The sequence below is a fragment of the Epinephelus lanceolatus genome, chromosome 23, assembly GCF_041903045.1.
Source record: "Epinephelus lanceolatus isolate andai-2023 chromosome 23, ASM4190304v1, whole genome shotgun sequence".
NCBI lineage: Eukaryota > Metazoa > Chordata > Actinopteri > Perciformes > Serranidae > Epinephelus > Epinephelus lanceolatus.
In genome coordinates this window covers 9,683,570-9,703,684 of record NC_135756.1, presented here as the reverse complement: position 1 = coordinate 9,703,684, position 20,115 = coordinate 9,683,570, and the positions used below count along the sequence as shown (strand labels likewise).

At 43.1% G+C, this 20,115-nt stretch overlaps 1 protein-coding gene across 5 annotated transcripts in view; it reads left to right on the top strand.

The window, feature by feature from the left end:
• Positions 1-882: 882 nt before the first annotated feature.
• ppfia2 (PTPRF interacting protein alpha 2) overlaps positions 883-20,115 on the top strand; it is a 293,105-nt gene continuing 273,872 nt past the window's right edge. For 3 of the 5 annotated variants that reach the window (XM_078165277.1, XM_078165276.1, XM_033614970.2), the window contains exons 1-2: positions 883-1,216; positions 16,719-16,974. In XM_078165277.1, coding sequence (XP_078021403.1) covers positions 16,726-16,974 — 249 coding nt within the window. In that variant the 5' untranslated portion in view covers positions 883-1,216; positions 16,719-16,725. The remainder of the gene's footprint in view (positions 1,217-16,718; positions 16,975-20,115) is intronic. The other 2 variants (XM_078165278.1, XM_033614974.2) reach the window with 1 other exon arrangement.

The window sequence follows — 20,115 nt, the reverse complement described above, 5'->3', positions numbered from 1 at the left end:
TTTTGTTGCTTAAACCCAACCAGGTGTTTTTGTTGCCTAAACCCAACCAGGTGTTTTTGTTGCTTAAACCCAACCAGGTGTTTTGTTGCCTAAACCCACTCAGGTGTTTTTGTAGCTTAAACCCAACCAGGTGTTTTTGTTGCCTAAACCCAACCAGGTGTTTTGTTGCCTAAACCCAACCAGGTGTTTTGTTGCCTAAACCCAACCAGGTGTTTTTGTTGCTTAAACCCAACCAGGTGTTTTTGTTGCCTAAACCCAACCAGGTGTTTTTGTTGCCTAAACCCAACCAGGTGTTTTTGTTGCCTAGGGTACCTTTCACGTCATATGTGGACGTGGAAAATCCATGACCAAACATCGATATGTGACGAGGTCAGAGTGAGAATGTGTTGAAAATTCATTCAGCGTTTAAATGAAAAAAATCACATGACTTTTAGATTTGTTGCATTATTTGTAATTTAGTTTTTGCCCAACAATATTCAGGGTTTCAGTTGTATAGCCTGCTTCATAACACACTTGTGACTGTTAAGTTAAACCCAGCGTCCCCATATGAGGACTTTTTTTTGTTTGTCCAAAACTACTTCCTGTTCAAAGACAGTGTTTAGTTTTTCATATTTCTCAGGTCTTACTGATGGAGACATTAAAGATGTATACCAAACGGAAGCTGAGGTCTCAGGAGGACACAGTCACTGTTGTATTTTTTTAAACAATATATATTATAGAATAAAATTGGGATAAATTATAGAAAATATAAGTTATGATAATATTATTTTATTATTAGCATTATTATTATTATTATGAGAGGTCCACACACACACACACACACACACACAGAAGGGGGAAGAATTGCACAGCTGCAACTTTAAGACTCCACACGCCTCCCCTCCGCCAGCTCCGACAATGGTCTTTTCCAGCTCCGCTTATCACAGCAGAATTTGTAACATGCCATAATTTCTCCGCCGGTGTGTGTACAGCCCCGGAAATCAAATGTCATTACCCGACGCGGCTAATTTGGCGATTATTCCTGCTCTTTTGCTTTTGGACAATGCCAGCGGCGGGGAGCAGCCGCACCTTCCCGATCGGATCCTCGGCGTCGCTGCTTGTTTGCACTGAAGAAGCCTCCTAGGATTGTCCGCTCGCTTGATGGTATAGCTCGCAGAGACTGCAGTTGTCATTGATCCGCTGCCAGAGCCTGCACTCATAGTAGAAGGACTAAAATGTGAGTATGCACACACACTGTTGCGGTGACCTACATTGCCCCGCTCCTGCAGGCTCAAGGTGATTTTCCACGGTGCCCTCTTCACATCCTCAACTCTGGGTGCTGATGGAGAGGGGGGGGGGGGGGGGTGAGGATGGAGGATGGATACGCGGTGTATATGAGCTATACGTTCGGTGTGTGTGGTTGACATTGCGAGGCTCTCTGCAGGGGAGAGAAACACAGCCGGCTGTCACAGTGGAGAGACAGAGGAGAGAGTTAAAGGGGGGGCGGGATGCAGACTGAGAGGCTGGCATGATGTAATGCACTTGAGACAATAGCCAAGGATTCTCCCCAATTATCATTTCAGAGAATGAGGAGGAGATGTAAAGACGCTGCAGTCAGGCGGCCTCACTATGTGTGTGTGTGTGTGTGTGTGTGTGTGTGTGTGTGTGGTTAATAACAGTAAAAAGAGGAGCTGTCATAGGGGGAACAGCTGCCCCTCCTATAAACAATATTATCACCGGCTATTATAGAGATGCAAGAAGGGGGAGAGCATGAATAGCCTCTCTGTCATCCATCCGCACACACACGCTCACAAACTCATCATGCTGGAGATGAATGAATGAATGAATGAAAAAGGCACATGCAGGTGGCTTAATTTGATGCTAGAAGGCTAATCGCCGCAGGCAGAGCTGTGATCCTCTCTGGTTAATATTTGCCACCAACATGACAATATTTGCATCTGTCGCTGAAATTGTGGCACAAGTGGGATGCATTATGCAGAAGCGGTAATTTTGCATTGAAGAGTGTGACTTAATAGTCATGCAAATACACTCCACTGGCTAATATGTCTGGTGTGCAGGCGAGGCTTTTACTACCTTGAGGTGTCATGCAGAGGGGTGGCTACCTGTGGCGGGAGCTTTAATGTCTGTAAACTGATGGTTTAAGGGCACCTTAATGGGCATGGTTTGACTGAAGGCAAACCTTCTGTTAATGAGGAAATGCAGCTGAAATGTTGGCGGCGGCGGCGGCAGCAGTGTGAGGCGGCACGGTTCAAATCAACCCGAGCTTTACTGCTTTTTTTGTTCACCTCGATCTGTGCTCTTATTCAATCTCTATCGATTGACGGTTTGCATGACCTTGCTGCAGGGGATTGTGGGCGATGTTAAAGGCTACACGCTGTCCTTCCGTGCTTTCATGTGCATGCAGACTTGTTTTCAGTTGAACACACAGCCAGTGAAAGACACACACACTCCTTTCCCCCTCTCGCAGATGCTCACACACAGGTAGAGGTAAAGCGCGCTCAGACAAATGGACACACACATACACACACTTGATGCACAGCCTCCTCTCCCTTTCCCGCCTCCCTAATGGCAGCAGGCTGGGTGTAACTCTACACCCATGCCATCCTCTTCATCCCGTCTCTGTCTCATTCACTTTTTACTGCTCAGTGTGCCAGCGTTCACGCGAGGCTGTCAGTCGAAGCAGAACACATGAAAGAAATATTTTGTGGTAGAATTTTACACACGCACAAGATATTCGTTATTTATTTTTATCTGCTTAATCTGTTTTAATGTTCCACTGTATGGATGTCATTATGTGGTTTGTGATTTCACGCTGATAATAACTGATATTCAAGGAAACAAAGCAACAGTTGTTGGTAGATTTTGGGTCCATGATGAAGACTGTCATCTGTGGAAAGAGGCAGATGGGATTTTATTGATGGATCGTACATCATAGAGATGTCAGCCTCGGTTAATTTTGCTTGTGGTAGCAGTGACTAACTGGTTAATTTTTAAGGGGGGAGGGGGAGCTTTCCTTTTAGTCTGGCACTCCATTGATACACTGAGCTTTAGCACCATATTTGAAAGCACTATCCATTATGAGGTGGTGAAATTTTAATGTTTTGTGATGTCAGTGTCTTTTATATTATTTTATGTTAGCTTTGCTAGCTGCATTAACATGTGGAAACATGGTGCCCACTGCCCACCTTTCGGTCTCCACAGTCTTGGCCACTCTAAAATCATACGACCCGGGCAAGGTGGGTGCTAACGTTAGCTAGCAGCGCTGCTCATTTGCCACTGTTAACGTAAACATGGTGGCCACTTTCTGGTCTCCCCCAGGTAGGTTCGTCAAGTAAGCGCCTTCATTTTGAGGCAAAAATCCCTTTAACATTGTTAACCATGTTAGCACCACTAGCCATGCCGACACTGCTAACAGTGCTAACAAAGTTAATATTGATAATAGTTAAAATGCTAAAGGGTGGCTGCAGCTCAAAATCGCTTACTCACTGGGGCAACCTGGGGGGAGACTGGAGGGTGGCCACCATCTTCCCATAGCAACATTGTTGGGTTAGGATGGTGGTAAACTACTAGCTGTAAACGCTAAATGAGCAGCACTGCTAGCTAACGTTATCTCCCACTAGACTGGGGCAGTGTGCAGCGCAGTAAACTGAACAGTAGCAAAACAAATGTCAAGCTCGTCAATTTTGTGCGTAAGGAGAATAACTTGTTACGCAGGCGCTTCAGTCTTGCCTTTCTCTGAGTTAACAGTGTCTTCCACGTTGCTTATACGCTGCTCCGCCTCATACATGCCACTGGAGAAGTCGCGCACATCCCTCTTAACATCAGGGGTTCCATCCAGAACCCTATCAATTGTCGTGGCAAATCACTTCTCATCAAGTAAAGTTTTTGCATAACATCCACATTTAGAATATATTAGTCACCTGTCTTTTCTAGGTGTTGGGTCAGGCTAATTCCTGACGAGCTAGTGCTAGCATGGCTGCCAGTATCCAACTCGGCATCCTGCTACACAGAGAGAATCTCTAAATTCAATCTTTGGCTTTTTCGGTGGCATGACACAAGTTTTATACTCTGGAATAAAAAAATACAATATGATATGATAAAAAATGTAGGCTCCCACACACTTCCAAAAAAATATGGTCACTTCAAATCAAATTATTATTATTATAAATCAAATTAATTCTATTTTGTTCTTTTGATTAATTGTCATTGCCCTTGGATTAAATTCAAATCAAAATGACTTTCTCCTCCTGCCTCCTCACCAGGACTCTGTTTTATATGTCTGCTTATTGTCACTTGTTAAATAAAACACAAAGATGAAATTGATTGCACCAAAAATAAGAGCTCACAGATTGTTGGATATTCATTTATCAAAATTCCTCTCAAGGTTTCCCCACATGTGATGTCCAAATGTTGTTCCCCAACAACCTTCTGCACATTGCAGGAATTAAATTCTTGCAGAGAATACTCAATAAAACTTCTAATTTACTTTTTTTTACCTTGGCATACAAATGGTAAAAAATGAAATGAAAATATTAGATAAATGAAGCTATCTGCGAAATACTGCCATCCCACCATGTCATGTCATTTGGTGATAACCTCAGTGATAGTTTTCATATTTTTAACATTTATTTTATACCCCAACTGGCAAAGGTCAGTCCAATATTCACTCTCCTTTTAGCTTTGTTTTTGGTCTCTACCAACTCCTCTTTAGCAGCTAAATGCTCCACTGTGTTCAGCTGCTAGTAGCTAATTTCATCTGTCTGATTGACATGATTGACACTCGGTGGCTCTGATTGGTTGTTTTTTACAAATGCCGTTCGAGGCACCACAAGGAGGCAGAGGAACAGGATTGTTTTTTCACAGATCATCTGTCTTATATGCTTCTGTGTGAATATAGTGACAGTTTTCGTGAAGTTATTTTTATAAAACTCCTGCTTTTACATGTACCTCAGGTCACTAAAATGCCCCAGATTCCAAGGACATGACCGTAATGTCATAGCTGCTGCCCTGCCTTAAACTAGTCACATGACATTGTGGCCATCATGGCTTAATGCAACACTTTTCCTTTGAGAACATGCCCAGTTGTTAATACTCCTCCGGTATCCGAGAGCCTTGCACTGTGTTGCAGTGACAGAGCTTTTCATCCAAACCACATCAATTAGCATCAATATTATGTTTCATCATCCATGACTGTTGCATCACCCCAGATTGTCACAGCCCAGTCGCCAGGAGAAAATGTTGGCAAATGTTTCTGCAGACCATGAATATGTTACATTTGCCTGTTTCATACAAATCAACATTTCTAACGTGATGTCTTATAAGCTGACTTTGTCATCGGGAGGTGGATGGTGTGACACCTTGGTGAGGGGGGCTACCAAGCTGCAGACGATTGGTCAAGACCGACAAATAACAAAACTGGTTGCTATTTAGCGAGTCATTGCTGTGTTTTCAGTGGTGTTTTGTAGTACCCCATCGCTGTTGTTCTTTCCAGGATAGTGCCACAAAAAGTGATTGTATTTACAGAGGCATAGTTGGTTTCCTGCTGGGATAGTGTCCCGAAAAGTGGTTGTTTTTTACAGAGACATTGCTGTGTTTCCTGCCGGGATAGTGCCACAAAAAGCAGCTGTTTTTTACCGAGACATCTCTGCGTTTCCTGCCAGGACGCTGCCACGAAAAGCAGTTGTATTTACAGAGGCATAATTGGTTTTCTGTCGGGTTAGTCCCACGAAAAGTGGCTATTTTCTTTGACGTTGTTGCGTTTCCTGCCGGGATAATGCATTCAAAAGTGGTTGGGTTTTTTTTACAGAAACATTGCTCACACATAGCTGTGTTTCTTGCTTGGATAGTGCCCTGAAAAGTGGTTGATTTTTACTGAGGAATCGCTGTGTTCTCTGCCAAGATTTTGCCCCAAAACTGGATGTTTTCAATCAAAACATAAGCTTTTCCTAATGATAACCAAGTGGTTTTTCAGCCTAAATCTAACCATATGTTAACTGCAGCACTCTTGTTGATCTATGGTTTACAGAAACATACAATGCTAAAATGTTTTTCTGGCAACTGGGTTGACACTGCAGGTCACAGATCAGCTTTGTGTGGCCTTGAAGTGTTGGAGATGAGTTAATAGTTTGCTCCATCCGCTCAGTAGACTCCCATCTGAGTGCCATTGTATGTTCCTGTGGCTGTGATTAAATTGAATAGACTTGAATTGTTTTCTTGGCAGGCTGTCTCTTGGTTGTCAGAAGTCTCTGTGGTGCAGAGAGCCATATGAATAGGATTTCTCGGCACTATGAGTGTATCATGCAATCTGGTCTGTTCCATTCACAAAAATGCTGTGTCACACTTTTCCCACCTGTCGCCCAATATGGATGCCAAAGTGGGGGAAGAGCGGCGCGCAACAGTTTTGCCATTACCCTTTGTGCTCATCAATGCAGTCTGTAAATGCACTTTGTGCTCAGCGGCAGGCCAAGAAATCAAACACAGACATTATTTAAAAGTGGAATTTCCCAGTAGTCAGCTCCCCTGATGACCGCAAAGCGACGTGTGTAATCAGCCCAGTGCTCCTGGTACTGATGTAAGTGAAGTGCATTATCATCAAAACAATCGGGTCTAACACTCTTCTTCATGTCGTGAGGAGCTGAGCCTAATAGGGTGTTACAAATGTTTGAAAAGATGACCTCGTATTTCATAAAATATCGGCCTCTTAATGGGCTTTTTCTGGCCTAATTTGTTTTTTAAATCATTTCTAAATGACCATCTCTTTACTTATGAATTCCATGCTTGATGATAACAAAGCTTTAAACACACTATTAAATAATGCCGGTCCTATTTTAACGTCTCCAAAGTCAGCTCAACAAGCATACAGTAGTTCAGCTTATCTACAAAGCCACAGGGTGTCGTGTTCAGTCCTCTGCTTGTTCTGCACACGCTCGCTCCTCTGCATGCCTTTTGATGTTTCCCAGGTGGCGAATAGTGCTGAATTTGCCTCACATGGCCATATATTGCTCGGGAACATACTGCTGTTTTGTGTAGCTGCTCCTTATCTGCTCACACAATTGTTTCCATTAATTAGATTAACTGAAGACATTCAGGAAATTAGCCGCAGCTTGCTGATTTGTTCTTCCCAAAATGGAGTGGTTCTAAATAAGTGGTAAAATTTACATCTGTCCCATATAGATAGCTCACTGCCTGCTTCAGTTAAACTCAGGGGAACTCTCAAGCACCAGGGGTTTATTGTTCATTTTGTCACATTTGTCTGATTTACAGTCTTTAAAGTGTAGATCTTGAAGATATCTCTGCAGTTGCTGCCCTGACCATGTGGATGGCTAATATAGAGGCAAATATTATTCAAGGTCACCGTCAACACATTCTCATTTACAACTTGTCAGATACTACAGCTTGGTTTGCTTCAATTTATGACGCTCAAGGAGCCCCTTTAGCATCAGTTTTGGACATATCAGTTTCCACTTGTTACGTACAGGGTATTAATTATTATATGATATATTTTGGGCAGGACAACACAATGGTTTGAGTTGAAGGTGTGAGAAAGAATAGTATCAGTAACATTGTTAACACTGTGCTACATTACAGAGAAATACAAAACCGTATTAATGAACCTTCATTAATATAGGCCTATATTTTATTTACAAGTGCACGTCACACACTGAGCGAGCCGCCTGTTAATGACGCTGTGGGCTAATGGGCATGTAGCTACTTCCATGTTTCAGATGATACGTCATGTTTGTAGTCGACCAATGAAGATGAGTTTACATATCACCTTGGGTTCGTCCTTCACCTTCTCAAAATGATCCCACACTTTGGATTTCCTGCCCAACATGTTATTAACTAGCCTGTGGAATAACACTCTGTCGCCTCGCTCAGTGTCCCGCCCACAGCACTGTCTGATTGGTTACATGTCATATGTAATGGCCTATCAACAATGAAGGCTGCTGTGCCACAGATGGCGAAGACACAGATTAGAGTTGCTGCTCTGGTGAGCAAGCAGACCTGGAACTGTGTGTGGAACATAAGGCAGCAGATAGTACTGAAGTTGTATTAAGCATCACACACTGAAGTTGCAAGTGTTTCCACTACGGTTTGCCATTAGTCTAATAGTAGTTACTGCATGTAACTAACAAGGAGAGGAAGAGGAATTGAGACGGCGCCTTGGCATGATGAGAGATTTGACGAGTATCATAATTTATGAAAATGCAGAACAGCGAAGATACAGACATTTTACACACCAGCATCGTTGGACCCATTTATGAGTCAGCCGTCCTGTCACTCTGTTTGTCACTGTGAAGAGGGGGGCACTGGCAGTACACCACCAAACCGTGGTGATACGTTGCTGTTTAGGTTTAGGAAACGATGCTGATTTGGGTTAGAATTATGTTTACTTTTGGTTTCACAGGGGACACAAATCAGCGGTCTCCTACATGATTTATTTTTCTCGCTGTGTCACTCTCGCTTGCTACTCTTAAAACTGCTTACGTGCAGCGACTACAAGGAGATGTAAGACAACAACAAAAAGAGCCTAAACAGCTATGAAGTCTGTGTGTCTTTCTCCAGTGTAAGAGAGATGGCAGGGCCTGTTTTTGTCTGTGCCCAGGGGCTCATTGTCCCGTAATCCGCCCATGCTTTTTTGTAGTGATCCATAATTAAATAAACAGATGTGGCTCTTGTACAGGTCCCTTTTCTCCTGTACTTCATCGCCAGAATGCTTTCATATCCCAGCTTTTAAATCAGGTGGTATCCATCAATTGTATCCTTGCTACTTATAGGTCACACTACCTCCTGTGTTGGCACAAAAGCCCTGGCATCGAACTTAAATTGTGAGGTGCTGCGTTGTCCACTGTAGATGAGATCCTGGGCTGCAGCGGTTTGTCAGTGTGGCTTTTGGAGTGGGTTTTACAAACTTAGAGCCAGTGGTTCAGGTTTTGCTGTGATCTCATCAGTTTTCGATTTGATGTCAGCCATCGCTTCTGCCTTTTTTTCTTGAGTTTGCTCAGCAACTTCCTGCTGCCAGCTCGACGTCAGCCTGGAGCCAGGTGTCTGAGCTTACATGAGGCTGCTAGGCAGAAAAAAGGGCTCTGGATTTGTTGCGCTGATTGGGAAGAAAACCTCACTCCTACCCCCCTGAATAATTCATTGATTGGCATATGGCATGGAGAGAAAAGCCCAATGATCCCTGCCTGTCTGTCTGTGCGCATTTCTTACTGCATCTGCGGCCCACAATGTGCTCAATTGAGCGCGTTGCTGTTCCTCCCTCCCGTGATTCCTGCATAATTTCAGACTCGCATTTAACATCTTTAACCAGCCGCGCTAAATTCACTCACTTAAGCTCCATCTTGTTTATACAACATTCTTAGTCTATTGCTACAAATACCAATTCTGTGAGTATCATTCCGACAGATAAAATCGTACATACTCATTATTAGACATGCATTTATGCTAAGCCAAACGTCTGACACGCTAGTGGAATTTGAGGGCAGATTTCCTGGTGTGTATTACCATAATGTGCCATGATGTTGCACTGCAGAGGAGATGTGCAAAGAACGACACTCCATCAGTCGTCGTCCTATTTCGGGCTCTGCGAATATCTGTCGAGCAAATGGTTATTGTAATGAGGGTCAAATTGGCGGCGCACTTGTGAGGAAGTAGTATTGTCACTGCTAGTGAGACAACATCTGCATCCCAGCTGGCAAGTAGAGCTCCCAGACCACACATTGTTCACACTGCCCACTGTGGGTGATTAGCGTTTATCTTTCCAAGAGGATCACACTTGCTCTTACCTGTCATCACTACTGCCTCCTCGCTTCACACAAGAGAGAAACTAACGACTCAAACATGCACTCTGCTGACAGTATGTGGCAAATATTGAGCAGTAGAGGAGCCGAATTTCCCCACTTAAGAGAGAATTTTAGGAAAAGCAGTGGGTGTTTATCACTGCATTCGAGATATATCCCTCTGTCCCTTTTCCTGGATCTCCATTTTAACTAAAGAGGCAGGCCCGATGCCTTTTGAATGACACAATTAAGCGGATAAATGTTTAATTGAGTGACATGGTTTGCTTTCGGTTTTCAGGGAGGCTGCTTAATACGTCTAAGGGCGCAGACAAAAGCAGATCAGTCAGTGCACTTTCCCTCCGTGTCTATTGATTTTCCATAGACAGTAGAAATGATTTAAGGGGCAGTCACGGTAAGATCAAAGCATAAGGTGCAGGAACGGGACAAAAGGGGATCGTATGTGCCATGAAGCAGAAAAACATCCTCAATACACTTTGCTTCCCGCACAGCTTAAAGGGGAAATAAAATGCCATTACGCAACAGAAATGGGCCTATTTGTTGGTGCACTGTGGAGACCACAGCAGAGTGGGATCACTGAGGAGTTATGAGCGATGTAGGAGATTACAAGTAAAGGTCAGGTTTTGGAGTTAACCCCCCAGAATGTGGTAACAGGAGCTGCCATTTTGCTTTTCAGAGCTGCCATTTTGCATTTTGCGGAACAGACTAGAGCAGTAGTTCTCAGCTTGGACTTCAGAGACCTCCAGGGTAGGCTTGTCACGATACTGGAATTTCAGTAGTCGATACCGATACCAGTGAATTTCCATGATTGTTGATACTCATTCGATACCACGTTAAAAATAAAAAAAAACACAAACACCACTGGCCGCGCACATGTGAGTTGTTGACGATGACAATGTGTGCATCGGCTTCATCGAATGTACCAAGTATAGCGCGATGCTCATATATGACAACAAAAAGTCTGGGACCTCGACATTTAAGAGGCACATGACGAAGGTTTACCATGGAAAGAAAGACGAAAGTCAGCCTTCAATGTCCACATTCGTATCCTTAAAAAAAGTCGGGTTTAAACCGGGCTCGGGCTCATAATTACAGGGACAGGCCAGGCCGGGCATGGACAGAACATACACAGGTGGGGTTGGGCTGGATTTTTTGGGCCCGATCTAAGATCTAGCACTTGTAGAAGCCATTGTTTCTAGCAAAGACGATGGAGAACATCTTCTTCGGTGCTCGTCCTCGGCACAGACTGACGCGCGTATACTGCCCCTGTCAGTTCCGACAGGAATCGACAGGGGCACAACACTAGGGCAAAATTGTATCCGGTACTTACGGTACTGAGAAAAAAACAGGTACCAACGTATTTTTTGTGTGTTGGCATCGACTTGGTACCGAAGTATCGGTTCTCATGACAACCCTACTCTAGGGAGTTCCAGGGGGTCCTCATAAAAACGCTACTTAATGCACTATAGAAGTGAACCTGATGTGAGTAAAGGCTGTTTTAAAGTCGTGTTCTATGCAGAGCCTACGTCGTACCCTACACAACTGGTCTCCACTGTTCTGAGCATTTATACTTATACGGTGGTATGTCTGCGTCGCTCTACAATTACACATTCAAAACGCTAGCTAACGGTGGTGTTTCTACACTGTGTTGAGTGCTGTTAAGTTTGATAGATTAGATCAGCGCACATAAAACACACTTAAAACATGGGTTTATAGAGTGGTGCAGGAATGAATCCGAAACCCTGAAATGAGTTAGCATTTTTGCACTCCCAGTTCAGTCGTCTCAGAGTCAGTGGGTTTTTCCAAATCGGTTTTTGGTTAGATGCCTGAAATAAGGTCTGTGGTGGACACAAGCTTAAAGAGACTTTCACATTTTCTTCTATGATATAAAACACTATGTGTGTCATTTCAGAAGTTAGCATAGGAGCTAGCAGACTTTCCCCTGCTACACCAATGTTGAAATTTTAGTAAATAAAAGCCTCATTTGCACTAAGGGAAATGGTTTTTAGTTTACAAAAATAAACATGAGGTCTGCGTTGCTGTGACGTGTAGTTACCTGTGATAGTTACATTTCTGGGGATGTTCATGCCAGGTCACGACCTAAGAGTGTGACTGTTCTTATCACAGGTTTCACTTCCTCCAGGCTTGTCTCCTTAACTGTGGTTCACAACTAGGCTATAGAATTCTGGTCTTAATCATATCTAACAACCTGAGGCCACATCCTATCAAAGGGGGGTCTGTGACCTAAAGTGTATCAGTTGAGGGTCCTTGACATGATAAAGGTGAATTAATTTTTGAACCAACGGCATTAAATTTTGCAGATAAATTGTAGGAAATCCCAAACTAAAATAGGCATATACAAGTTAGTTTGTTGGAAACTGGAAATGGCACAAGTACTAAGAAAACAACATCACATGAACATTTTTCATAGTGGATTACTGGAGGGTGGATTTTTCTTTTGTCACAAGGAACACAAACTTACAATCAGCATCAATACTCCGCCTTCAGCCTGTTTTGATATTCCCTGCCAGATGCCGTATTTGTATGGATTTTTATGCAACCAGCACCTTCCTCCCTGCGCTCAGCTAACACGTATTGAGCCAGAGTCAGGAATAAATCACTACCTTCTACTTAAAATGCACCACCGGTGTCCCAGTCTGTCCGCCGGCTGGCCTGCTCTCCAAGCGAAAGGCTGGCATGTGCTGGAGCGTCCAGCCAAGCAGCACACAGGCTCGGTCTCTCAGGTCTAAACGGCAGCGGATGGTGAACTGGTGAGAGTCTGGCCAGGTGCCTGGAGAAGATTTGGGAGACCCCATATTACTGCCAGAACATGCTGAGATACAGACCTGCCATTATAACCCACCCAGAGGGGACCAAGTCTGGGCAGTGGGATATTGAAAGCTTACTGAATAAACCTGGCCTGGGTCAACACACTGAGTAACTGCAGTATAGATGCAGCTAACATTCAATCGAAGTGATTAACCTGTATGTATAGAGTGGTGTAGGAATGAGTTTGGAGGCCTGGACTTGAGTTAGTGTTTTTACACATTAGTTCCCTCGTTTTAAAGTCAAAGGGTTTTTTAAATGTGTTTTTGGAAGGGGTGGGTTCTGCTCACTTTTAAATTGATACCGGCATGGTACCCAACGCTACCCTTGTCTGGTACTTTACTTTCTCTGTGATGGCAAAAATGTAATTTTTGAACAGGCTGCAGGGGTGACGTAGTAGACAAAAATGCAATCCTGCTCCTCTGCTTTTTTATACTCATACATATTCTGTCTCTGCTTGTGCGTGTGTCTGTGCATGAATGTGTTTCTGCTTGTTTAGTTTTGGTACTAGGCTGTTACTAAAATAATATAGAAAAGAAAATAGACCAAACACTGAAGCTGTCGTGACAGATTGGTGTTGCAGTGATAGTTTTGGTTCGCTGAAAAGTCTACAGAGCTGTTGTGGAGCTCTGTGGTTGGCTTCCTGGCTCCAAGGTGCTTCCACCTCCTGTCTGAAGTCAACCCTGGCAGCTCCATTGTCAGCCACTGAGGTCTTTGCCTGGTTTCCAGGGTTTGGTGCACTTTGCAACACTTTGGCCTCTTGTCTAGACCCGGCCCTCCCACCCAGATGTGCTTTCAGGTACCGAAATTTAGCACTGATGGATTTAACGTGATACATATGATACCAACGTGATTCAGTTTGTACCCTTAGATGTACTGAGCTCCATACCCAACCCCAGGTTTTGGCTAGATCCCTGAAATAAGGTGTGTGTGCAACACCAGCTTAAGGCAATTTCACATATTGTTCTACAACATACCCCACTCCTAAATCTGAAGCATTTACATGTCTTAAAAAGGCGGTTGCTATCAAGCAGCTAAATCAAACTGTAGAGGTTGTCTGAGACATTAAACGACCATGTGACCATGCGACCATGCGACCATGGTGTAGTTGAATTTAAAGCCCAATGTTAGCTTTTTACATCTGGTGATGGTATCTACACTTCAGAAATCTTGTTTGAAGACTCTTGTTTGCCAAAAAGATTATTTTGTGCAGGAATCCAGTGGAAAAAACCCATGGACTTTTCGTCGAGGGAACCAGGGCGATGCTAACTTCCGCGTCAGCCTACAATTAGCATCATCCCTGCACTACTCTATTAAAGGCCAATGTTAGACTTTCAAATTATAGTTGGTAGACTGAGCTCTTGACACCTTTTAATATTTTTGTGGAAACTGAAAAATCAGTCAAAATATGTTTGGCTGTGCTTTTGACATTAGCATCAATCATGATTTTTGTCAGCATTTGTTGTTCCAGGGCCTGCAAAAAAAACCCAGTTAATCAGAAATGTAATACTCAACATTAGATGAATACATTGAAGCTTATTTTCTGTGCTGGAAGTTAGAAGATTTAGCCTAGAATGATTTCATACCTACGAACAGTGGAGCGATTGGTCCAAGATGAACTAACCTAGCTTAGCTTGCTTGGCGAAATGGTTAGCTCAGCTTTGGGCTTTCAATGAACTTGAAAACTATATACACATTATATCTGGTGTGTTACATTTGTAGAAATTATAAAGTATGACACGGTGGTTTAATGAACGCGTTAGTCACTATACCAAACAGCTGGTTCCAGTGACTGTGAGTGTAGGATGACTGAAGATGCTAGCTTTGCACAATTTCACAACTCTGAATGAAACTCTGAGGATTCTTAGATGTATTAATAACTGGCTTGCTTGTTGAATAAGATATACCAAGTGACAATGACAATTTTATTGCTTTTGGAAGGTGTACTTCTGTCTTTTTTGACAGAGGCTAACTGTTTCCCCCTGTTCTTAGGCTTTGAGGTAAGCTAACGATAAGCTAAACATGTCTAGGTATCTATTTGTACTCAATGCACAGATTAAACCGATATTAAATCAGTAAGAATGTGAAGAATATTTTCCAGTGTTACTTGTACCAGTGGAGTATCCTAAATGTCTCTTCTGTTTACCTCACCCTGTTAAATCTTTGTAACCCACGGTTATTTGTAGCTTAGCTAGCTTACATCATAACACAACTCTGACGCGTGATGATGTAAGCCCAGTTTTAACCCTTAAACTATCCCATCAGTTGTGACGACTCCGGAGGCTTCCTGAAGCCCCTCAGGGAAGCTGGAATATGGTTTCACATATCCACTATAGCATAGATGTGGTGTATTATGCAACTCGATCTGGGCTGGATCATTAAACAGCACAAGCGTGAAATGTAGGGCAGAATGCCCAGCCTCCCAAGACGTCTCTGCAGCTTTGCAACGCTGGGGTGACGCTGAACCGAGCTCCAACTGTGTCAGGCCCAGACTTATACTCACCAGCCATACAAGCAGAAATAGTGGGTATTCACATGTGTAGCAGGCACTGACGTAGACACAGAGAGTTGTCAACAGTGCTTCCAAACCTGGTGGTTGAGACCATTCAGTGGATCACAAGATAAACCTGAGGTGTCGTGAATAATAAACATGATAGAAACATTGCAGAAGTTGTTGTTGTCTGACTTATCTCAAATCTCAAAAGTGATCGCAGGTCAGTCTGTGATGAAATCTCAATGATTTAACATGCTCCTCAGAACTGGCCTCACCTTAGTAATGATTAGCCTCCAGATCTGTAAATTTGACCACTTTTATTGACCTTGCGATGGACCAGTGAGCTGTCCGTCCATCACTATGATGTATGGTAGGATATGTGCAGCCCGATGTAACTCTGAAAGGGAATATGTTGAAAATTCCCCCCTTCACGGTTCAGGGCTGTGGAAGCTGAATCCTTATTCCCACCTCAAATACAGAATAATACAGCCTGCAGTTCAGATTTGTTTGCAGTGCCTGGTGACATTTATTCTGAAAAGGTTGCTGTGATAGTTATTGGCACCTTTTAATAGCAAAGCTAAAGAGCGTCCTCCTTCACTCGATTAAACTGCTTCAGGTATGACCCAAGTGAGCTGATATTTATTGATGTTGCCATCTATTGCGTAATGCTGCCTCTTGCTGTTGAATGTTTTTGTCAAATGGCTTCCTGGGTCAAATTTTACTGAAGTTTGTGGGTTATTTCGTATGAGGCGATCAAATGGAAGCTAATTTCACCAGGATAGTAAAAGTAAAGTAGAGAGTGTACATGAAGTTATCTTTAAGATGCAAGCATCTCGCAAGTTGTATTGCTTGAGTAGGCATGTCAGGGGTTAACTGCCAATCACTTAACAGCCAATAATATTTTTGACTGGTTACATACTCTGTAGGTTAAATATGATACTGACTCTTCAGTTTACAGCGCACCAACTGGGTCTGGTGAGTGCTAGCTAGCAGATTACCGCTAGTAACACCTTTCTCACGCAACAGCATTGCTATAGGAACATTGTGCCCACTCACATTGTGAGTAAGCATCTCAATTTTTACCGCAAACCCTCTTTAGCATAATGTTAATAATGTTATCTCTGTTTGCACTATCAGCAGTGTCAGCAAGGATAGTGGTGCTAACATGGTTAACAATGCTAAAGGAGTTTTGTGGCTCTAAATCTTTCTGGCGACGGGCTAGCTAGCTCCCACCTGACCCATGTGGTGCACAGTGCAGAGCGGCTAAGGCTTACGTTAGCTAATCAGTGGAGACCAGAAGGTGGGCAGTGGGCACTGTGTTTCCACATGTGCATGGCATTAACAGACTGTCTGTCACCAAAGACAACAAATTAAGAACTGAAAATGACACCCCTATGCTTGATATATGTAACAAACATTTTGTTCAAGATACCTGAATCTATAAAAGGACGTACAACAGGAAATTCCATCAAGGTCAATGGTCTATATATAAATTACTTTTCTATGTTAGATGTTTCGCCATCAGAAATAAATCTAACACAACACTTTCTATGTCACATCAAACTCGTCTAATCTCTCATCTCCCTCCTCCCCGGCAGCGCCAGGATGATGTGCGAGGTGATGCCCACCATCAGCGAGGACACGGCGCTGAGTCAGCGTGGCTCTCAGAGCAGCGCCTCGGACCCGGATTCCCACTTTGAGCAGCTGATGGTCAACATGCTGGACGAGAGGGACCGGCTGCTGGACACGCTGAGGGAGACCCAGGAGAGCCTCGGTCTGGCTCAGCAGCACCTGCAGGACGTCATCTATGACCGTGACTCTCTGCAGCGCCAGCTCAGCTCCGCCCTGCCACAGGTGAGCCACGACAATGTCGCTTCTGGCGTCTTTTTAAATGTTATTTTCGTGTCGTTTTGGCCTTTAGTGTCTGTTTGATAGTGCAGATGTGGACAGGAAAGATGGGAAGACATGCAATAAAGGTGCACAGCTGGAATTGAACCCTGACATTGGAAAGTCCAAATTAAAACACAGTTGCATATTGTTTTCCTAATGTACAGTATTTGCTGTGTTAAACCAACTCAAATGTCAGATTTCAGACATCCCCAAACAAAACCTGATAAGTAGTTGGTATTTAAAATCCCAGGCCTAATTCACATTCAGTGTGCATTCATCCATGTTGTTTGTATGACACTGCAGGCCTGCCTTTGTTTGCAGTCAAATCACTGAAATATAACTGAAATATTGAGCTTGACATTTCGGGTTGTCGCTCGTTCATTTCTGTAGCAATATGTGAAGAAAAAAAAAGAGAAATCTTTGGTAATAAGTCCTACAGCAAGCGGAGATTAGCACTTTCTCAAAGTGTGTCAGTAATTCTAGTCACACGCTCTCCCCACTCTGTTTCCAGAAGACTCTGGAGGTTTGCTGGCGGTGGTTGGAGAGAGGAGGACTTTGTTCGATAGCACAGTAATCCGCATGGTTTCCGAGACACAGGCGAGGCACACACTGTGTCTGTATTAGCTTTGGTGTGATCTCATATTACTGCTTTAAAGAGGTTTGAAGTGTTCAAGCAATACTTCATATTTTGAATTAATTCAGCCAGAAAACCATTTCAACATCTGCTTTTTTTTCTTCGTCTCACCCTTTGGCCTGTAGAATAATTTGAATTAACCCACTTACACTTCTTCATTCGATCGTTGGGTGTCTGGGTGTCGAGATGTTACAAATATACCTCTACCAGAGTCTGTCTTTTCGAGGTTTTCATCTCGGATTCATCTTAGACTGTAGGTTTGAACTCAGGGTTAGGTGCTTTCCAGCTCGTACTTCAGCCTCAGGGCTTTTTATTTTCTTCAGAAGTTACACAGTGGACGTAATATACAGTTGAGAGTACAAGACAAGAAAGGGAAAACTTAAGCACTACAGAATGCTGTTCATAGATTTCACCCAGAGAAAATAAAAAAGACGTCTTTCCCCATTCTTGTTGGAATAGCAACCGTCTTCCTCTCCTGTCCAAACGTCCGCTTCATTTCAGGAGAAAGCATCCAGGGCTGCCAAAGTGAAATAACATTTCCATTATCAGACAATTTCATTGATGTCCACCGGCAGTGGAGGCTGTATGGTGGCGCTGTGGTGATGTATTGGTTGTCATTGTGTAATGACAGAGCTGACATAGTGTTCTGGTACTTTTCCCATCACCCGGCTTAAATTAGATGTCACTCCTGCGATTGGGATCCTCCCAGCGACGTCCTGGCACAAACGATTCCATTAATTAATCTGATGGCGTCTTATTGGCCTGTATGATTATCAACATTACTCTAATGGTTTATGAAGAGGTTTGTTAGGCCTTGGTAATTATACAGAGGCATTTAGTGACGGGAAAAGTGGCTCTGTTGTTCTGCTGTTTAAAATACAGGAGATTTTTGGACAATAAGAGAAAGCTTATTTCAAAGAAGCTGCCGCCACGTTTTGTGCTGGTGTGTTATGAAGGTCTTTGCTCTTGATTAGGCTGTCATAAGTTTGCCTGCATCGGACACTTCTAAAGGAGCTCTGCGTACAATTTAGGGGGATTTAGTGGCGTCTAGCAGTGAGGATTGCAGATTGCAACCAGCTGAAACTTCTCCTGGTTAGAATTCTTTCAGTGGTCATTGTTCAGGAAGTTTTAACTGGGAGCCGAATTTTCCGCAGAGGTCTCCTCCTGTCTAAATCAAACAGACCAGGTGATTATAACCAGCGAAAACTCTGAATGAAGCAGTTTCACCTTACAAATCAGTGTTTTTCTAATGCTGTTTGGCATATCAGAGATGTGCTGCTAGCCCAGCGTCTGCGTATTTGTGCTCTTAACTTAACTTAAGATCCAGACGTCCAGTAGGTTTTTACCGGGAGCAGAATTATCCACAAAGGTCTCTTCCTCTCCAAAACAAGCAGATCTGCGGATTAAAACTAGTAAAACACTGAATAAAGCGGTTTCACTTTACAAATCAATGTTTCTCCAATACTGTTTGGCATGTCAGAGATGTACCGCTAGCCCAGCATCTGCTAATGTGTGCTCAGTTTTCTTTTGTTGACAATTTAAGATCTAGACCAGGGTGTCAAACACATGGCCCGCCAAAGGGTCCAATCTGACCCACTAGACAGCTAGACTAAGAGGTGCCAGGTCTCAGGAGCAGGTTAAACAACACGTTGCCTACTTCATGTAAAATTCTGCTGCAGAGGCTTTTCCACCCTGACCAGAATACAGATCTCTGATATAACAATGAATACGTACTGTGACCATGTTTAAAGATATTGCACACTGTGCAAAAATATTTTTGATCAGCAGCTTCAGTTAAAAAAAATCTGTATCAGGAAGTGCGTGGATAAATGCACATGTGATGACAGTGACAAGCAGACTGAGTGAATGTGGAAAAACTGAGACATACTGTTGAAATTGCAGTTATTTTTCTTAAGACATCTCAGGCTGTTCATCTGTTTTAAAGAATGGCCGTCTACAGAATATACCTGTAATTATTTACACAAAAAAGGGAAAATATTGGAGCTGATGGTACTTCTAGGTTATTGTACGATGGTTTTATTGGTCCAGCCCATCTGAGATTAAATTGGGCTGTATGTGGACCATGAACTAAAATGAGTTTTAAACCACTGATCTAGACGTTCAGGAGTTTTCACCATCAGCCAAATTATCCACAGAGGTTTCTTCCTCTCCAAAACAAACAGACCAGATGATTTAAATCAGTAAAAACATTGAATAAAGCAGTTTAACATTACAAATCAACGTTTTTCCGACGCTGCTTGTTGCGGAGGGGCTGCTAACTACAGTCGCTGACATGAAAACGCAAATGGCCTTATCTAGAGTTTTGTTTTGTTTGTCCGTTCTGGGCTACTGTAGAAATATGGCAGTGCAAAATGGTAATCTCTTTAGATGAGGACCCGCTCCCTATGTAGATAAAAACGGTTTATTCAAGGGGTAACAAAAACACTACAATTCTTATTTGTAGGCGATTA